The sequence below is a fragment of the Hippoglossus hippoglossus genome, chromosome 18, assembly GCF_009819705.1.
Source record: "Hippoglossus hippoglossus isolate fHipHip1 chromosome 18, fHipHip1.pri, whole genome shotgun sequence".
NCBI lineage: Eukaryota > Metazoa > Chordata > Actinopteri > Pleuronectiformes > Pleuronectidae > Hippoglossus > Hippoglossus hippoglossus.
This window is the reverse complement of record NC_047168.1, coordinates 13,198,648-13,218,194: the sequence shown is the minus strand read 5'-3', so window position 1 is coordinate 13,218,194 and position 19,547 is coordinate 13,198,648. Positions and strand designations below refer to the sequence as shown.

The 19,547-nt window shown below is 44.4% G+C and overlaps 2 protein-coding genes and 1 long non-coding RNA gene across 5 annotated transcripts; 1 reads left to right on the top strand and 2 right to left on the bottom strand.

Moving 5' to 3' along the window:
* Nucleotides 1-1,086: 1,086 nt before the first annotated feature.
* On the bottom strand, nucleotides 1,087-12,626 carry nfxl1 (nuclear transcription factor, X-box binding-like 1). 3 transcript variants are annotated; one of them, XM_034568825.1, is made up of 26 exons: nucleotides 12,394-12,626; nucleotides 11,997-12,220; nucleotides 11,712-11,911; nucleotides 11,431-11,540; nucleotides 11,120-11,250; nucleotides 10,958-11,002; nucleotides 10,745-10,878; nucleotides 10,428-10,513; nucleotides 10,263-10,338; nucleotides 10,044-10,141; nucleotides 9,647-9,761; nucleotides 9,345-9,469; nucleotides 9,141-9,263; nucleotides 8,541-8,631; nucleotides 6,880-7,000; nucleotides 6,407-6,563; nucleotides 6,046-6,137; nucleotides 5,126-5,147; nucleotides 4,659-4,781; nucleotides 4,152-4,306; nucleotides 3,771-3,840; nucleotides 2,181-2,285; nucleotides 1,984-2,064; nucleotides 1,768-1,821; nucleotides 1,469-1,668; nucleotides 1,087-1,434 (listed from the first exon to the last, which is right to left on the bottom strand). In XM_034568825.1, the coding sequence occupies exons 2-25, from the start codon at nucleotides 12,161-12,163 to the stop codon at nucleotides 1,474-1,476; spliced, it is 2,676 nt and encodes an 891-aa protein (XP_034424716.1). In that variant the 5' UTR covers nucleotides 12,164-12,220; nucleotides 12,394-12,626; the 3' UTR covers nucleotides 1,087-1,434; nucleotides 1,469-1,473. The 3 variants fall into 3 exon arrangements, with proteins under 3 accessions (XP_034424716.1, XP_034424715.1, XP_034424717.1); XM_034568824.1 differs by having other exon boundaries at nucleotides 1,087-1,668; XM_034568826.1 differs by lacking the exons at nucleotides 1,087-1,434; nucleotides 1,469-1,668; nucleotides 1,768-1,821; nucleotides 1,984-2,064; nucleotides 2,181-2,285 and adding an exon at nucleotides 3,232-3,644 and having other exon boundaries at nucleotides 3,708-3,840.
* Nucleotides 12,591-14,443, top strand: LOC117751943. Its single transcript, XR_004611943.1, has 3 exons — nucleotides 12,591-12,688; nucleotides 13,959-14,210; nucleotides 14,303-14,443. It is a non-coding gene; the product is annotated as an uncharacterized LOC117751943 (long non-coding RNA).
* cnga1b (cyclic nucleotide gated channel subunit alpha 1b) lies at nucleotides 13,231-19,315 on the bottom strand. Its single transcript, XM_034568980.1, is given in 15 exon segments — nucleotides 13,231-14,172; nucleotides 14,249-14,424; nucleotides 14,650-14,881; nucleotides 14,973-15,125; nucleotides 15,352-15,477; nucleotides 15,564-15,736; nucleotides 15,816-15,952; nucleotides 16,334-16,508; nucleotides 16,785-16,891; nucleotides 17,147-17,251; nucleotides 17,380-17,511; nucleotides 17,753-17,806; nucleotides 17,916-17,981; nucleotides 18,244-18,368; nucleotides 18,969-19,315. Coding segments are annotated over 14 exon segments (2,007 nt in total). The 5' UTR covers nucleotides 18,354-18,368; nucleotides 18,969-19,315; the 3' UTR covers nucleotides 13,231-13,911.
* Nucleotides 19,316-19,547: the final 232 nt, after the last annotated feature.

Below are 19,547 nucleotides of genomic sequence, written 5' to 3'. Positions count from 1 at the left end.
TGTGTGTGAGAGAGCGAGAGAGTGTGTGTGTGTGTGTGTGTGTGTGTGGGTCACCTCAGATGCTCAGTGAGAACATTTTTTCAGGACGTGTTTCTCGCTTTGTTTCCATGAAAAACCTTTTTCCTGTAAATGTTTTACGTTTTTTCTTCTCTTTATTTGAGACGAGTGTGTCGCTCTCACTCAAACAGCTCCTGCTTCAGAGTGTTGCTCTCAGACATTTTGTTGCTTGCACTCAGACTTCCTGCGCTCCAGCTCTTCACCTCGTCTTAAAAACACTCAAAATGAATTAATAATTAAAAGAACAACAAATGGATTCAAGAAAGTTTTATTGTGTCAAATCACGAATGACATGGGATGTGGGTTTTCTCAGCTCGTTCCTACAGAATTATTCTTACTTTAAAAAACAGTATATTAAATAACTCCAGTTTGAAAACTTTCTGTTTGCATCAGTCCATTGTCTAACAGCTAGCTCTGGAGGAACAGCGCCCCCTGTCTGTTCACTCCTGTAAACAAATCTCATTATCATCGAGTAGTAACGTAATTAAAGAAGTTCAACTTTAACTCTCAGCTGTGGGACAGAAATCGTAAAATCACAAAACTACGACAGTTTTATACGTTTATTTTCATAAAAAACAAAAAGACAAAAAGAAAAATTATATTTAAACGTTCTAACATCTGTTAAATGTTTCAGCACCAAAGTAAAAGACGTGTTTAAAGTTTCGGACATTATTAGCGGAGACGTCTTCACATCAAATAGCGTCAATATTTTTTTTACACTCACTTAACAAATCAAGAAACTTGATTTCTCCACATCCGTGAAGAAATCGATGACAGGTTATGACCCATAAACACATTTTTTAAACAATTTTTTAAACATACAGAAGATGAAAACATCAATAATATTGAATAAAAGATACATTTTGATGTAGAATATAAGCGTTAATCCGAAAATAACTTTAACAGTTGTCAATGTGTTGGTGTTAAATCAAATGGCGACGGCAGCGTCACATCCGGTTTCTGTTTAACGGAACAAACTCGAAGCAAAATGTTCCGTTCGTTGTTTTACGATTTTTTATGTTGATTGAAATGTTGATTTCTCCTTCTTCAGCTTTTCATCTAAATCAGTGAAATGTTCTCAAACTGAGGTGAAACTCAACGTACGACGGAAAATTATAAAATTCATAAAAAAACATTTTTCCTCATTTACTGTCGGCTCATTTAATACTGGAAAAAATAATCCGATTATTCAAAAATTTAAATGATCTTAAATTTCAGCCCTAATTGTGGTTGTTTACGTCAGGGATTATACATACATTTTCATAAAAATGTTTAATAAAAGAAAGAAGAATCAAACAAAGAGTAAAAGACGACAGAAAAACAAGTAGATGAGACAAAAGAATGAAAAGAGAAAGTTCGGAGAGAGGCAGCCATGTGCTCACATGTTCCCGTCAACATGTGTGTTCACGTGTCAGCTCAGGCCGTGGTGAGGAGGTAGTAGGCGGCGGCGGACAGCAAAGCTCCGCCCACTGGGACGAGGACGATGGCGGCGCACCTCCTCCACCACCTCCCCACCCTCCCCTGCTCGTCGTCCACCTCCTCTCTCCTCCCCCGCTTCTTACTCCGCCGACCTCCTCGCTGCTGACGCTTCTCAAACGCCTCGAGCTCCTCCTGAACACGCAACACGACACATGTCAACCGCCGCCATGCTTAATACTGAAAGTCTGTCGATAAAGTTTAATTCAACATTATGCGAGTGACTGAACTGACCTGAAGTTTCTTCTGCTCCTCCTCCTGAGCCACTCTCTGCTCCGCCTCCTTCAGCTACACACACAGACACAGACACACACACACACACACACACACACACAGATAGACGGAAATGCACGCACACACACACAAACAGAAACATCAATGTGTGTTCAGGTGAGACTCACTCAGTGACGGTACAGGTGTGTGTGTGTGTGTGTGTGTATGAGTGTGTACCTGGCTAACTCTCATCTGCTGGTCTCTGCAGGCATCGTCACACTGAACATCACACTGAGTGGACAGAGAACACAGGAGCTCCTACACTCACACAGACACACAAACGACGTGTTAATGAGGCCGAGCAGATAAAGTTTCATCAGTGGAAACAGATGCAGAAGTTTTTATAGTTAGGTTTTACGTGTGTGTGTGTGTACCTTCTTGATCCTCTTGCAGGGACACCGCAGCTTCACCTTCTGCTGACATTTCTCCTCACACACACCTGGATGACACACCTGCTTACAGCGATGACCACAGTTAAGCTGCACACACGCACACGCACACACGCACACACACACACACACACACACACAGGCGAATGAGTTGTTTTATTTCTGGTTCACTGAGGCAGAGAGACCATCAGACGCTGAGGAAACAAACCTGCTGCGTCTCAAACATTCAACTCGTGAAGAAACTGAAATGTTTTCTTCATGTCTTAAGTTTCAACTTTTTGGTTTTTTTTAAACCAGAAGTCACCATATTTGGAGGAGCAGGGGGTGGAGCCTGACAGAGCTGGGGGACATTTTAACAACATTGAAAATAAATACAAATCTTAATTTTCCAAATATGTGGATTCGTCAAGAGAAAAAAGTCAAATGTGTGTGTGTGTGTAAACATTTCAGTGCTACAGTCACTGCATGTGTTTGTTATTCCAACTGTGTGTGTGTGTGTAAGACTTTTTGGAGTTTAAGTTACAGCAGGCTATGAAAACAGACCTCTGACAGAACCCAAGACACACACAAGCAGTAACACACACTTCAAACCCAACTTTGTGTTCTTTGTGAGTGTGTGCAAATCATTCCCTGGTGAAAGTGAAACACACCCGTTGAGAGAGAGAGAGAGAGAGAGAGAGAGAGAGAGAGAGAGAGAGAGAGAGAGAGAATGAATGGTAAAGTTCATTAGAACTGATAATACTCTATTGCATGTTTGTTATTGTATGTAATAGTGAATAAAGTTTAATTTGAAGCTGCTTTCACATCCATTAGTTTTATATTTGTTCATAAAACCACAAAAAAAAATGAAACCTGTGTTTCATGTGAACGTATCGTTACCTTGGTGACACACAGAGGGACACTTGTGGTTTCGACACATCGAGAGAGAGAGAGAGAGAGAGAGAGAGAGAGAGAGAGAGAGAGAGAGAGAGAGAGAGAGAGAGAGAGAGAGAGAGAGAGAGAGAGAGTGTGTGTGTGTGTGTGTGTGTGTGTGTGTGTGTGTGTGTGTGTGTGTGTGTGTGGTCTGGCACCACAGAGATGAATTGATTATTGGAGCAAGCTGATGGTTTGAGTTTCAGCTGCAGAGACAAAACTGATTATTGATCAGAGACGAAGAAAAGAAATAAGAAGAGAAGAGGAGGAAAACTGTGAAGAAGGAATGACTGAGGAAACAGTGACTTCAACACTATCAGCGCGCACACACACACTCTCTCTAATGGGTGGCAGGTGACGCCACTTCCAAAGTCTGATAAACAAGTTCCATGATGCAATGGGGCCCAAACGGAGGTCTCCATAGATGGAGAGGGTGAAACAAGAGTGTGTGTGTTACAGTTGTCATAGTTTTAAACTTTTGTATGAACATGGGGAACAATGTCAGGGACTAAGTGAAGTTTCCCTGACGCACTCTCCAGATGACCATACGAGCAAAGACGAGCTGAATGGATCCACAAGGGTCTAACAAGTGTTTGGACGGACTTTGGGATCTGAACCAATCGGTAGTGTTTAAAGTGTGTGTGTGTGTGTGTGTGTGTGTACCTCTTTAGGACACTGGTTGTTGCAGGAGCTCAGCTCCACCTTTGTCTTTTCATCAGCCGACATCAACTTCCTGCAGAGACATAGAACCTGTATATCAAAGTTTTCAGTCCAGCCTCGTTAACCATGAGATCAACGGGACATGATGCAGCGATTGCAAACGCCCCCACTCCATCACAAACACACGCCCCCATTTAAAAACACATTTTGATCATTGACTTTTGTCAGAAGTTGGTGTTGCAGGTTTACACATGAAATAAACTGTAGTAGTCGCACACGTAGGAGCAGTCGACCCCAACCCTCCCCTGTCCTTCGCTGTTGCCGTGGAAACAGCTGCATTCTCTTAATTGGTCTGATTAAAGATGTGTTTGAGTTTGTACTGACGTGCACTCCACGTAGAGCATGCTGATCTTGCAGTGGCAGCGTTGGCGGATCATCTGACCACAGGGAGGGCAGTCGCCCGGATGACAGTGGCGTGTGCAGGGGTGGGGACAGCCTGGGGGGCGGGGTTTCAAACAGTCCTCGTCACACACCTCACACTGCGGAGAGAGAGAGTGGGAGTGAGTGATCAATCGAGTTGATGTTAATGTTAAGACCAAGACTGGAAAGGCGACGATTACACATTCGTAGGTGGAATGTCGGACGTCTAAATCAGACACATAGTGAAAAAGGCAGCTTTACATCTGTCATCAGCTCTTTCAGTTCTGTTACTTCATTATGACCATTTCAATGACTCACTACTGCATCTGGCATCATGTTAACTTCTGAGGACCGTGAACCTACGCAACAATCGGACGCAGGACATGAGAAGCAGCCATCTTGCATACAGCTAGCAAATTCCAACCCTAAAAACTGCCTTGTCATCAAGTAAAACCACAACTAGGTCATCACCTTGTTGCGCTCGGTAACTACATGACACTCCTTGCTGCAGTCGTGGTTGCCACAGGTCAAAGGTCGTTCGCAAAGTCGTTTACAGGAGAAAGGACCCCGACGATGACACGGCACCGGACTGACCTGATTGGGGAGGGAGAGAGAGAGCGAGAGAAAGAAAGATAGACATTTTAGAATCACGTCCAACCTCGTCTGAAGGTGAACGAGTGCGTCGAATACAAAGTACTGAAATACATGAGTCAAGACGGATGAAGGGAAAGAGGGATGGAGCAAAGGAGGAAGAGGAGGATGTTCGGAAGATGGAAAGAGAACATCAGGGGAGGGCAGGCAGTCAATGCAGATAATGGGAGGAAGTGATGAATCAAACAATGTCAGATACGTGAGGTTTTACTGAAACGGAGCGTGGGATTGGTTACAGCGTGTTTGTTAACGTGTGAGGTGGCGAGGAAGAGGAGACTGGTTCTTACCTCATGTTTCCCAAAACAGGACCTGAAACACAAACAGAGAGTTTTAAGGCGTGAAGTTATGGAAAATGTTCTCACATGGACATGTTACCAGGGGGCTGCAGGACAAGTTCCAGAAAACGTCCAGAGCAACTGACTCAGATATTTGTGTTCTCACTTACAGAACCTCCAGGACATTTCAGGAACATAACACAGCTGCAGAGATGTTTGTATAGACGATTTTGTAAATGTGTTATGAGATAAGTCGTTGATAAGACAAAAAGACAAACTCCAGAAAATGTCCAGACACAATTTTCATGTTCATGTTGAACAACAACTTATTTCTCACACACAGCGTGCAGAGTGTTTCTTAATCTCAGCTTTAATGGCCCATGACAGAGCCAAAGCACCCTGGAATGTGTTTGTGATTAGTGAGTGAGTGTGTGTGTGTGTGTGTGTGTTGTATAGTAGTGTAGTGAGGGAACCACAAGACAAAAAACTAACTTCAATTTATCATTCTGAGTTTTTAAGAACTCTCAAATCTGTTGTATTTAAATTGTATAGTGTGTGTAATAGTGTGTATTTTGTGTGTTATTGACTGGAGTTTTCTTCAGTTTTGAAACTCAAATCACCTCCCTGTGGTTTTATGTCTGCACCAACCAGAGTTTTAGTCCCTCTCCATGTTGCGTTCACAATAATGAGGTCGCTGTGACCTTTGACTCTTGACCACCCAAATCTAATCAGTTCATCTTTGAGTCTAAATGGATGTTTGTACCAAATTTGAAGAGATTCTTTCAAGGTGTTCTTGAGTGTTTACAAGAATGGAACCGACGCTCACAAACTGAAAACATTATAACTCCGGCCAGTAGGTGTCGCTGTTACAGAAGCAAAGAAAAAACCCCAGGAATTATTCATGTTGACGTTTACACGCGTGTTTGACCTACGTTGGTATTGGGACTTGACATGGCGGACAGGGCAGAGCTTTCTTCACAAACGCAGGTTCAGACGGCTGCTCCCACGGACCTGCTAACTTCACCTGAACACACACACACACACACACACACACACACACACACACACACACACACACACACACACACACACACACACACACACACACACACACACACACACACACACACACATCGAGCTATATTAAGTCTGATCTGTACTAAAGAACAGTGGTTGAGCAAATGTGGGCAGACCCCGTCCACTAGCTTTTTCCCCTGCTCCCAGTATTCATGCTAAGCTAAGCTAACATCAATAAGGAAAATGTGGAACTGTTCCTTTAATGCGGCTGCTCACCTGCTGGGACTTGACCAGCACCATGTCATGGCAGGGCTGCGGACAGGTGTGGCTGCACCTGGGCAGCGGCAGCAGGCAGTGCTGCCTGCAGGGGGGGCAGGTCGCGGGGTGGCAGCGGTGCGTCTCTCTGGTCGGGTGGTGACAGGACGGAGGACACCTGACAAGACGATGTGAACAGTTGAGAGAATCAGACGCACCACAGCTTACTGTTCCTTAGTAGTACTTATTATTACAGTTTTATGTTCATAATGTCCATATTTTCTCAGAAGATCACAAACAAAACTGTGACTAAATAAGTTTGGATGACATCACACAAGTGAAGCTAAATAATCTGGATCGCCCCCTGGTGGCTGGCTGCAGTATGGGTCGTAAACCACGCCTCCTCCATGTTAGCAGATGGGACATGGACCAAATAAAAAAGTCAAAGTAGACTCTGATGTTTCTACCTTTAGTTCTGGTGTGTGTGTCTTTACCCGCAGAGTTCTTTGCAGCGAGGTGGTTTGGTGCTCCTCTCTCGACCACAGGGGACGACCAGAACAGTTAAGGAACACGTGCACGGGACCTCCACCGACTCTGGACACGGATAACAGCTCCCTGACAGACAGATTACACACACACACACACTTCAGTCAGGTTTATTCCCTGTGAGGACGATCAGGTACATCAGGCGTCTAACTGCTCAGACAGTGTTTAAAGTGTCTATTAAAACACTGAACTCTTTCTTGATTAAAACAGGTTTTCTGCTTCTATTTAGAACTTGTAGTTTTTAATTTCCTTTATAACTCAATTTATTAGAGTTTCAAACGGTTACTATCACATACAAAACATTTTCAGTCGTATTCAAAAAAATTGGAAAAGATGAACAGACAACCTGAAAACACAATACCTCCGACCACTAGATGTCGCTGGTCAAATAATGAATCAATAAAATAAAATAACGATTAAAGAAATCAATAATAAACATTAAATAGATGATGCTGTAGAGAGAATATCTGTGTTCTGTTGAAGTCTGCGAAATAAACACCACACACACACACTGTTATCTGTTCTGTGTTGATGCGCCGGCGGGAGTGCGACCTTCTAGCTTCTCCCTCGGGAAATGTCAGAGGAGCCAATCAGCACGCAGACTTACGAATAAATTTACTTTAATCTATTCAGCCAATCACAAGGCAAACGGGAGCATAAGTTATCTTTTATCATCCAATCAGGAAACAATAGACGCAGGAAGCTATCTGTTATTCTACAAACACACACGTCTTTGTTACAGGGGTTAATTATGGTTGACAGGAAGCAGAGGTCAACGTTTTCCCAAACACACAGGACAAGTTGTGTTCAGCTGTAGAAAATGTCAACGAATACACACACACACACACACACACCAGCAGGTGTTGTGGGGCAGAATGTTCCTGAGGTTGACCTTCGACCTTCGTCCAGCTGTGACTCTCAACAAATCACAACCAGTTCAACAAACACTTATGTGATGTGACACGTGTGCGTGAGAGAGACAGAGACAGAGAGAGATACAGGGAGAGCGAGAGAGAGAGAGAGAGAGAGAGAGAGAGAGACAGGGAGAGCGAGAGAGCGAGAGAGAGAGAGAGAGAGAGAGAGAGAGAGAGAGAGAGAGCGACACACACAGAGAGAGAGAGAGACAGGGAGAGCGAGAGAGAGAGAGAGAGAGAGAGAGCGACACACACAGAGAGAGAGAGAGACACACAGAGAGAGAGACAGGGAGAGCGAGAGAGCGAGAGAGAGAGAGAGAGAGAGAGAGAGAGAGAGAGAGAGAGAGAGAGAGAGAGCGACACACACAGAGAGAGAGAGAGACAGGGAGAGCGAGAGAGAGAGAGAGAGAGCGACACACACAGAGAGAGAGAGAGACACACAGAGAGAGAGACAGGGAGAGCGAGAGAGAGATACAGAGAGAGAGCGAGAGAGAGAGATACAGAGAGAGAGAGAGAGAGAGAGAGAATGCATGGTAAAGTTCATTAGAACTGATAATACTCTATTGCATGTTTGTTATTGTATGTAATAGTGAATAAAGTTTAATTTGAAGCTGCTTTCACATCCATTAGTTTTATATTTGTTCATAAAACCACAAAAAAAATGAAACCTGTGTTTCATGTGAACGTATCGTTACCTTGGTGACACACAGAGGGACACTTGTGGTTTCGACACCCCAGAGTTCGCCCGCAGCTCAGGTCACAGGGGGGGCAGTTACCGGGGCAACACTGAAACACAGGGCATCATGGGAAACTGAGTATTAAGAGGATAAACAGTTTGAGTTCAGTCTGTGACATTTTAACGGTTAAAACCCGGAGCAGTGAAGCGACTTCGGAAAAAAATGTTATCTGCGCCACGCTTCCCGATAACGGAGGCCGAAATAAACGTCCCCCCGTCTCGTCGCGTCCGTCAACCTTCTCCTATCAGATGAGATGACATCTCTCTGACATTTACACCGCAGGAGCGCTCACGGAAACGAGACGCCACCGCCGTCACGCTGAGCGTTAGCACAAGAGCGGAGAACGATCAAAGTCAAAACCAAAGCATCGACGTTTCAGTGAGGAGACGCTCACGTTTTTAAGTCTCTTTACTCCTCCAACCAGCAGGAGGAGCTGTGGCCCACAGACTGAACTCAATAGCTGTTTGATATTGATCAGCAATGTGATATTGATATTGGTGCAGGAGCTATTTCCTTAGATTACAATTGGATATTGATCAGCAGCGGCTGTGAACTCACCTTTCTCCTACACTGGTGTCGCTGGCAGCTTCTGGTTTTGGGACATTTGGAGTCGCACAGATATTCTTTATGACACGGCATCAACTTCCTGTATTTACCACACCTGCACTCCTTCTCCACCTCCTGATAGACACACGCACAGAGTGTGTTATATAGTGTATATAGTTATATCAGTGTGTGTGTGTGTTTCAGTGTGTGTGTGACCTGTCTGCAGGTCTCGCAGCTCCCTCGGTGACACCTCATTGAACAGGTGTGTTTTCCACATGACAGACGTCGGTCACATGTGTCGCCGCACAGAGACACTTCCTCTGTGCATGGCAGAGATGACTCTACACACACAAAAAAAGAGTAGTTATTTGGGGACAAAATTCTGACTAAGTCTCCAAAAGGGACCTGTGACAACTAGTGTGTGGTTTCTTCCTATGCGTGCACTTCCTTGTGTACTCTGTATGTGTGTGCTTGCTCTATATACATATGGGTATGGGTGAGTGTGTGTGGCCCCTCACTGGTCTTGCCGCAGGGACAGCATCTGCTGATGGAGCGGGGACATGGAGGACAGACTCTGTCGTGACACAAGAGCTCACAGGTATGATTCCCACAGGAGAGGACAGAACCACATACCTGGAGCAGAGAGAGAGAGAGAGAGAGAGAGAGAGAGAGAGAGAGAGAGAGAGAGAGAGAGAAAAGGTGAAGTCTTGACACATGGTCCTGTCTCACAGGTCCAGAGCAGAACAGTAGAACACAGTAGAAAACAATATTATAAAATCTGTTGTATGTATGAGAGGTTTGATACAAATAAAGTTGATTCTGTTGTTATAAATAGCTGTATCATTATTATTATTCATGATGTCAGACGTTTGTATAATGTATAAAAGTATAGTAATACAGTATTAAAAGTCTTACCTGCTGACAGTTCCACTCAGGGCTGGCACAGGGCCTCTCTGCCTTCTCTCTACCACACATACACTTCTGAACGCTGACTCTAGGACATGGAGAACACTCTGACACACACACACACACACACACACACAGTTAATTTACTGTTTTTAAAACAAACACACACTCAGTAGTTGATTCTGCATTGTGTGTGAGACGGCTGTGTACAGGTGAGTGTGTGTGTACCTGTGTGACAGGGCTGTGTACAGGTGTGTTGTTTACAGGGCAGTAACCTGCCACACTGCTTCTGACAGGACCAGGCCTGAGAGAGAAACACACAATGAGCATGAAGACACGTGTGTGACACAGTTTCAACACCTAACACTTCATCTGTTCACTTTTAACACCTACCTTGTTGCTACAGCGACGGGGGAGGGGCTTTGATTTGCAGCACATACAGGAAACTGGCACCATCTTTGGACAGGGCGGGCACGGACCTGAAAACACAGTCAGATCCATAATGCTCCTGGGTCTTCAGCCAGGTCAGAGTTCACAGAGCTGTGATGCTGATGTTTGTTGTACTGCTAATACTGGACAGGTTATATTACTGTCACAAGAAAAAGTGCTAATACTGTACTACTAACACACAAACTGACACTTTTCAAATGACACAAATCATGCACAGTGTCAGAGGTCGCATTCGGACAATTCTGTGTGTGTGTTTGTACCGGGGTGACAGAGCAGCAGACAGGTGTGTCCACAGGCGGGTTTAAGTTCCTTCTGACAGATGGAGCCACAGGAGTGAGGAACCAACCAGGGGTCAGCTGGAGGATCCTGCAGCTTCCCACAGTAACACATGTACCTGAACACAACACAGTTACAGTGTTAACGCAGATGTGCACATGTCCTGAAGAAAAGATGCATTCAGGAGTCGTACATACCTGTTGGGCGTGGCGCTGGGTGGATATTCAGCTCGACACTTTGGACTGTGGAGGAAACATCATGACAGATTAGAGATTATTTTTTCTCCACAGTTTACGTGTTTTCTGAGGTTAGACGTCTTGTTCTCAGAGTCGTCGCTAAGCGAGGTGCGTCTCCCTCACCAGGGCCAGGGATGCTTCTTCTGACCGAAGTCTTCATCAGTGACGGAGGAGACGAGAAAGGCCGAGTCTCTGGCCCATTTCTGAATACAGGGCAGGTGGAAGAGGGAGAAACAGCTGGCGCAGCTCCACACCTGGACACACACACATGGACAGGTTCGATTTTCTGATTCTGGATCAGTTCAGAGACGTTAACAGTTAAGACTCATGGGTACTGTAGCATTTTAACTTGGTGGTAAATCTTGAACTGCAGGAAACTCTATTTAACATTTTGTAAATCCAACGATCAGCAGATCAACAGATGTGAAACCCACCGCCTGCGTCCTCTTGACGGAGCCGATGCAGATGAGGCAGGTGAGAGCTCCGGATTGAAACAGGTCACTGACGTACTGACCCGTCCTGAGAAGCCCTGAGCCATCGCCACCTGGATGCAACACACAGGAGAGCGTTGGTGAGTAACTGAGTATTTGTGAGCATCAGGGAGTAACGGTGAGTATGAGCCACATTTGAAAAGGTCAAAGTTACACAGCTTTTTAATGTGTAATAAAATATTTGGTGGGGTTTAGCTGAGATCATCACTAAAGTCTGGCCTCACCTGTCTGGTCAGTGTAGGTGGTGAAGGTCGACGCCAGGATCTTGCCCCTCTTTCCATCCTTATGGTCAACATCTCCTTCATCATCATCGTCGTCATCATCAGAGGAGGAGCTCAGGCGGGTCTCAGCCAGCCGCTGAGCAGCGGCCTGGTTGGACTTCTTGATCTCCTCGAACTTGGACTGAACGGACTCTGCGGTCAGCGAGGAGAAGACACAAACATCAGTACACACCAATAATCAATAATCAATAAATCAGCGGTGACGTCGCAGTGAGCGTGTCCTCACCTCGCGGAGGCTCAGGAGCCGCGGTGCTCTTCGCCCTCCCTCCTCGCCCCGGGGCCCAGGCTCCTGCAGCGGCTGCCGGCCTCTCTGCCTGCGGGGGTCGTGACCTCTCGCCCTGGGCCTCCTGGCTGCGGCCTCGGCCCCGGCCCTGCTGGCGCCAGGCCGGCTCCATGGCAACCGCCTCCTGAACCCTGGAGACAGAGCCGCTGTTCTTAGATTTGATCTCGAGCTGATCAGGGGTCAGAAAGGGATGAGTCTGCACGTCAGACCTGGTTCCTGCTCAGTGAACAACTTCACAAACTGATCATTAGAGTTCACTACATCAATAAGAGATCAGACATGTCCCCGTGTGAGTCTCCCTAACCCTAACCCTGTTTCCATGTTGAGGAGCCACATCCTCACCTGAGCTCGGAGCTTCTCCCCGTCACGTCAGCTCAAGACAAGTTAGCCGGTTAGCTGCGACAAGCTAGCTGTCAATAAAGTTGAGTGGAAACAGGCGCACGCACACGTCACATCCGGCGCACGGCGGCTGATGACTCGGCGTGTGAACGAGGCCGAAAGGGTGAGAGAGGAAGAGGAGGAGAGAAAGTGAGGAAGAGAAAGCGACGTTGGAGACTTTCAATGAAGCGACTGAAACACGCCTCAGCTGCTGCAGGGACACTGACGTCAAATGCTCGGCGACGCGCGGTGCATGCCGGTAGCTGTAGTCCGAACGGTCGGGCCAGAGCCAAGTGTACGTGTGGATTATGAAACTACAAGTCCCAGCGCGCATAGCGACACAGGAAGAGAGACGTGTCAACGACAACATTTTTGTTTTTCCTTTTTTAGTATTTTGTTTCTGATAACATTTCTTTTAATCTGATTTCGTTTTTAAAATTTGATCACGAAGCAGTTAGTTTTATTTTTAAATCGTTGTTGTGTTATAAAGATATTTTATTTTCTAAATGTTTTTCTCCTTCTTAAAAACCTTGTATATTACAGCTGATCATATCACATGGAAGTCTAATAATCGATAATTATAACGATGATTATTATTAGAACAAAGGGACTTTACCACCTGGGCTCAATGTCGACTCAATAAAAGAATCAGACTAAACTACTCCACCTGTTGGTACAATGTTATACAAGTGTTATAAATAAATAGAGATAAATAACATAAAGTAGATACATGAAAATAATTGAATTGAAGTGTTTTCTAAACAAAACAAAGAAGCAGTTCAGTTTTTATTTATAAAATCTCTTTTATTTCAGCGCAGTGACATAAATCTGATTCATATTTCATATCTCAACAACATGCATCAGTCTTAGTGTAGAAAAACAAACTGGATGGACGAGCTCCTCTGCTGACCTTTGACCTCTACTGGCTGTAAAGCAGCTGATCTACACATGCTTGACACGAGGATGTGTTGTGGACTGTGTTTATATCACATTATTATATTTACATGATTCTATCTATAATTTAAAGCTCAGACAGACTCATGCTGCTATAAAATTAAAACTATAAAAATATTTCCTGCTTCTCATTTAAAACATAACACATGGTAATTTAAATGTTTACTATAAAGCAGTTTAATAATATATTTGTATTCTCTCTCTCTCTCTCGCTCGCTCTCTTTCTCTCATGTATTCTAGAGCTCGGTTGTCCGTTGACACTCGACTGATCCAGAGTTTGTTTCCGGGGGAAACATGACATCTTCCCCAAGTTCATACATGAATCAGAGACACAGTTCGTTTTCTTTTCCTCAACTTGGTGATGAAATGTAAATTTGATCGTAAGGGACAGAACTTAAAATTAATATTGCTTTTATTCCATTTTTTAGTTTTACGTTTTTACTTAGAACAAACTGAATTTAGTTCTATGGAACCTTTCGTTTTCATGTCTCCTTCTCTCCACCCTCCTGACCAAGCCAGGCTCAGAAATCAAACATCCCGGTCCTTCCCCTCCTCTTCTTGTCCGCTCTACTCAGGTGTTGGAGAGGGCGGAGCGTCACCTGGTTGTTCAGCTCATTGCGGCGGCGGCAGCTTCCTCTCCAGCCGGGTGACTCTGTGTTTGAGTTTGCTGTGAGTAGCTTCATGGTCTGCAAGCAGTCGGGCATAACGCGTCTGTAGGACGTCCAGCGTGCTCGTCATCCTCTCCACCTTCTCCTCAATCTCTTTGGGGTCAGGGCCCTGCGCTGCCAACTGCAGGACAAGATTGGTTATGACTTTGAGTTCAACAGGTCAGATTTCTTCTTTGTATGAGATCATGTGACTGTACCTCCAAGTCCAACAGTCCGTCCTTCATCAGAATCTGCTTTCCTTTCTCCTCCAGCAGAGCCTTAGCATCAGGATACTCCTTCAGTGCCTCCATCAGGTCGTCTTTGGAAAGACAGAAGAGATCGGAGTAACCGATGCTCTTGATGTTTGCTGTCCTCCTGTTTCCTGCCTTACTTCCTGTTGAAGAAGAGCAAAGTCTAAGTTTAAAGCGCACAATGGGACACTGAAAAAACATGCTCCTCTGCACTGTATTGGCTCAATATTAGGGCTGCACGATATATTCAAAATGTATCGTCACGCGATATCAACATGCACAATATAGGTAACGCAAAAGACGCATTAAACTACGATAAATAGGGTTCAATTAAAAATTCCTCACTATGAGCGGTTGAGTAAGTCTACCTTTGATAGCGAGGATGCTGATCTCGCCAAAGTAGCTTCCATCACTCAGAACGACAAACTGTTTGATTCCGTCGTCAGCGACAACAGCGAGTTTTCCCTCCTTGATGATGTACATCTCTCGGCCAATGTCGCCCTTCTTACAGATGTAATCTCCTGGACTGTAGACCTGAGGCTGCAGCTTCAGCACCAGCTCCACCAACAGGCCGGCCTCGCAGTCCGCAAAGATACGAACCTGCAGGACGACAGGGAAGACGAAGCACTGGACTCATCTGAGTTCATTTGAGTTGGGTTTTAATGAGGAGTATGATCAAGTGTGTGCAGACCTTCTTCAGGGTGTCCAGGTGGACGTTGATGGCGATCTCTGCTCTCAGCTTGTCAGGCAGGTACTTCAGCACCTCCCTTTCATCAACTGCCTTCTTATTGGTCCACAGGAAGTCAAACCACTTGATCACTCGCTTCTCCAGGTCCTTCGTTACCTGGATGGGAGGGGATACATTTTTATACAATATTTATTTACACAACTACTGTCCTCACTGCTCGGCAAAATATCTATGTAACCAACCAACAAATCAGCCAACTAACCAACCAACCAACCAACCAACCAACCAACCACCTAACCAACCAACTAACCAACCAACCAGCCAGCCAGCCAGCCAACCAACCAACCAACCAACTAACCAACCAGCTAACTATCCAACTGACCTTTCGGAAGCTCATGTACTGTTTTATTGCGTCGATGCGAGCCTGAAAATTGGCTCTGGCAGCGTTCATGTTGGTGATCATTGAGCCGACGTTACCGACAATGGTGGCAAAAATCAACACACCCACCTGGATGAAAAGAATAGAATAGAATAGAATATTCAAATCAGATTCTTAGACTTAAAATAATATTCAGTTCTTTAAGCCACACTCACCAGGAAGTCAGTCACGACAAAGAAGTACTCTGAGTTCTCCACTGGGGGCGGCGTTTCTCCAATGGTGGTGAGCGTCAGCGTGGACCAGTACATACTGTAGGCGTATTTCCTCACCAGACGACCAAACTCAGGATCGGTTGGGTCGGGATAAACGAACCTGTCAGCACCGAAACCTGGAGGAGCAGACAAGACGAGACGTCACAGGGTTTTATTCAGTTACCGAAAAGGCAGGATTCAAACCAGCAAACTCACCGATGGCCTTGGAGAAGGAGTAGTATAGGCAGGCATTCCAGTGGATGATGATGACGATGTACATGACAAGGTTGGAGATTCGAAGAGCGTTGGGGTAGTTGGTCCTGGTCTCTGTCCTCTGGAAGAACTCCAGCATCCTGAAACACCAAAAATCGTATTTAAGTATTTTAAACATTAAATAATTCCAACAAATCTGTGACGTCACCCATTGTTTTGTGAGCTGCCATTCTGAAGCCTCCACTTTGACATTTTGTCCAGCGCCATCGTGCTTTATTGTCTATTTGACTCTAAATGGATCATAATTTACAAAATGAACATCAGCTGTATTAAAGAAGACTTGAAACTAGAGGTTGAGACATAAAATCCTTCGGAAAATGTTTACTGACGTTATAAAGTGAGAAGTAGAGGCATTTTCTCATAGACTTTTATAGAAACAACCAATGGAATCGCCCTCTGCTGTGTTTGTGTGTGTATGTGTATGTGTGTGTGTGTGTGTGTGTGTGTGTGTGCGTGTGTACCTGTTGAACCTAAAGAGTTTATTAAGGCGGATCTCGGGGTAGGTGAGGCCAAAGACGACGAACAGAATGTCGGTGGGAATCATGGAGATCAGGTCCAGTCTGAACTGGAAACTGTTCTTGTAGCGATCACGGAGCTTCTGCTCGTCCTTCACCAGAAGACCCTGCTCCAGGTAACCTACACAGACACAATGTGTTTCAGTTTCAGGTTTTAAATAAAAAATGAACCTTGTTATCTATTAGTTCCAGTAAAAGTAGCATTGATGAAATATCATAAACACACACACACACACACACGGGATCATATGGTGGGAATAATGTCATCATGATGTCATCTAGTGTAGTAATGTATTTACTTTGGCAACCAATAAGATTAGAGAGTCAACACTAATATTATAACAAATATTATTATAATGCATATATCATATGTGTGTTTGTGAGAGTGAGCTCGGACCGGTTCTGGTTCTGAAGATCATGTCGGCGAGGTAGGTGAGGTCAGCGATGAAGTCCAGGAGGAACCAGTAGTACACGTAGTCCGTCTGCAGCTCCTCAAAACACGCCCTGAAACACACACACACACACACACACACACACACACACACACAGAATATCAGTTAGTGTTTACAGTAGGAACGAACACCTGGTTGCATGATCTTGTTGCTCACTGAGATATTTTTGGTATCCCAATCGTGGAGGACCCCTGTCATTATTGGGAGGAACAGCACAGTAGACCGCTGACACTGTGGGGATCCAACCATGATAATCCATTGACCTTGTGGGGACCACTACAATGATCAAATCACCAGTGTGTGTTACCTGGCTATGATCAGGGTCCAGTTGTACATTACAGGGATGGTGATGACAAACAGCCAGTGGTAGTAGGTGTTACTCGCCGGGTCAATCACTGAGATCTCTTTGGGACTGGACACAAACACACTAATTAATTATCACTGTTATTATTAACTCCATTAATGTTTATGATGATTCTAGAGGCAGATTCCAGTTTCCTTACAACTAAATCTCACTAGATCCAAATAAACCAAACCTACGCCTCCTCTTTGGCCTTCTTCTCTTTTTCCTTTTCTTTTTCTTTCTCTATCTCTTTCTCTTTCTCTTTTTCCTTCTCCTCCTTCTCTTTCCTTTTCTTCTCCTTCCTCTCTTTCTTCTCCTTCCTCTCCTTCCTGGCAGAGAAGACAACAAACAAACAGAGGAAAACTGGATTCAGTGGAAGAAAATTGGATTGCTGTTGTGCTGTTTTCCTGTAGTTTAGTAGAATTGTTTTCATCAGTATCAGTGCGTCTTTCGTCAGAAACAAAGATTGAACTTCAACAAAACACAGACGTCTCAGAATGTTTCTGAAATCCACCATTTCACAGATTTGAGACAGTTTTTAATTGCTTGTCATCTTGTGACCAAACTTACTCCTTCTTCTCTTTCCTCTCTTTCTTTTCTTTCTTCCTTTTCTTCTTCTCCTCTCTGGAAGAAAATAGGAAACACGTCACAGAGATCAACTGTATAAATGTATAAATACTTGTACATAATTTATATATATGTATATGTGTGTGTGTGTTTCTGTGTGTCGTACTCCTCCTCGTTGTTGTTGCTGTTGTTGACGTTGAATAAAACTCCTGGTCCGGCTCTTTGAGCAGCTCTGAAACAAAAAGAAACGCAAACCCGACTTTGAATCAATCGACAGAATTTAAAAGCTGGAAAAATCTCACTGACACAGAACTGACTCTGGGATCAATGACCCTTAAACCAACACTTTAACACTTTTCTGCTTTAAATCAGCAGCTTGATTAAAATGAGTTAGATGGTTCAGTGACTGTGAACATGGAGAATGTTTCCTCTTTTATTCCCACTCTGAACATCCCCTAACTACCTCAGCATCTGTTGTTTCCACGACAACTCACCTGTTGCCCTCCCTGACGCCACCAGGCTCCTCCTCCATGTCTTGTGGAAGGATGATGGGCGGGGTTAACCTAGAAGTGGGGGACGGGGCTGATGGAGCTACTTTAGCCATGATGGTTTCCTCTTCCTGCAGAGAGAGAAACAAATGTGATTCTACAGATTTCAACCCGAACTGTCAAACACGGAGAAAAACACTCAACAAAAACATTAACTCCCATGATGCTTTGACTGTCCTTCTGACCTCAGTGATGTCATAAAGAAGTCAGAAAAAATATGTCATTGAACAATAGAAATGACCTGAATAAATAATCTATGATCACATAGTGGGAATGATGTCACCACCTACTGGCAAGGTGCTGCAAGTGAAAGGGAAAAAAAGTTTGATGAGCAAATCAATAATAAATAACTTAATTTAATTTTCTTAAGTAACATTGAAAGTAGTACAGTATAATCCATTTTCATAGTATTTCACTGTATTTTAGAGCCTTCGATGTAATTTTCTGTGTCGCCACCTGGTGGACAAATGAAGATCTATAGACCTTTAATCAATAATGTAATCAATTACCACAACAACAGACTTTTACATTAATGAAGTCTGTTGTTGTTATCGAGTGATAATGAGTTCATACATTTATCTCCCCTATGTATTAATAATAATATAATAATAATAAATGATGCATCCTTGTATAATATTTAGCCCCATACCATCCCTACATTAGCTCCTTACCTGTCAACTGATAATCCGTTGCCCTCGGTTATGTGGCCTAGATCCACCAACACCCCATCAAACTCATCGCTGTGGAAACAGAGGAGTAACCCCTCTACACTCACACACACACACACACACACTCACACACTCACACAAACTCACACATGGGAGGTTTAAATCCTTTAAAGTGAGACGTCTGGAGAGAAAAGAAGAGAAAAAGCGAGGGATGGACGGAGTGAAGGTGTGGAGGATCCAGTGGGGGAGTCTCCTCTGTCACCCTGACAGGGATAAAGAGATTATATGAAGAATGATACTGTCTCTCTCTTTCACACACACACACACACACACACACACAGACACACACACACAGACACACACACACACACACACACACAGACACACACACACACACACAGAAGAGTAATTCCTAATAAGCCTATCAAAGCCTGTTAAACAGAGCAGCTCGAGAGAGAGAGAGAGAGAGAGAGATAGAGAGAGAGAGAGAGAGAGAGAGAGAGAGAGAGAGAGAGAGAGAGAGAGAGAGAGAGAGAGTGTGTGTGTGTGTGTGTGTCTGTGTGTGTGTTTGTGTCAGTTCAG

What these genes read in the sequence shown, in the direction of transcription:
- nfxl1 (XM_034568824.1), bottom strand. Translation starts at nt 12,163, where the DNA reads ATGGAGCCGGCCTGGCGCCAGCAGGGCCGGGGCCGAGGCCGCAGCCAG. An exon ending in GACACCAGTGTAGGAGAAAG is followed by an intron (nt 8,632 to 9,140) that starts GTGAGTTCACAG and finishes CCTGTGTTTCAG; the next exon opens with TGTTGCCCCGGTAACTGCCC. An exon ending in TCCCTCTGTGTGTCACCAAG is followed by an intron (nt 7,001 to 8,540) that starts GTAACGATACGT and finishes TCTGTCTGTCAG; the next exon opens with GGAGCTGTTATCCGTGTCCA.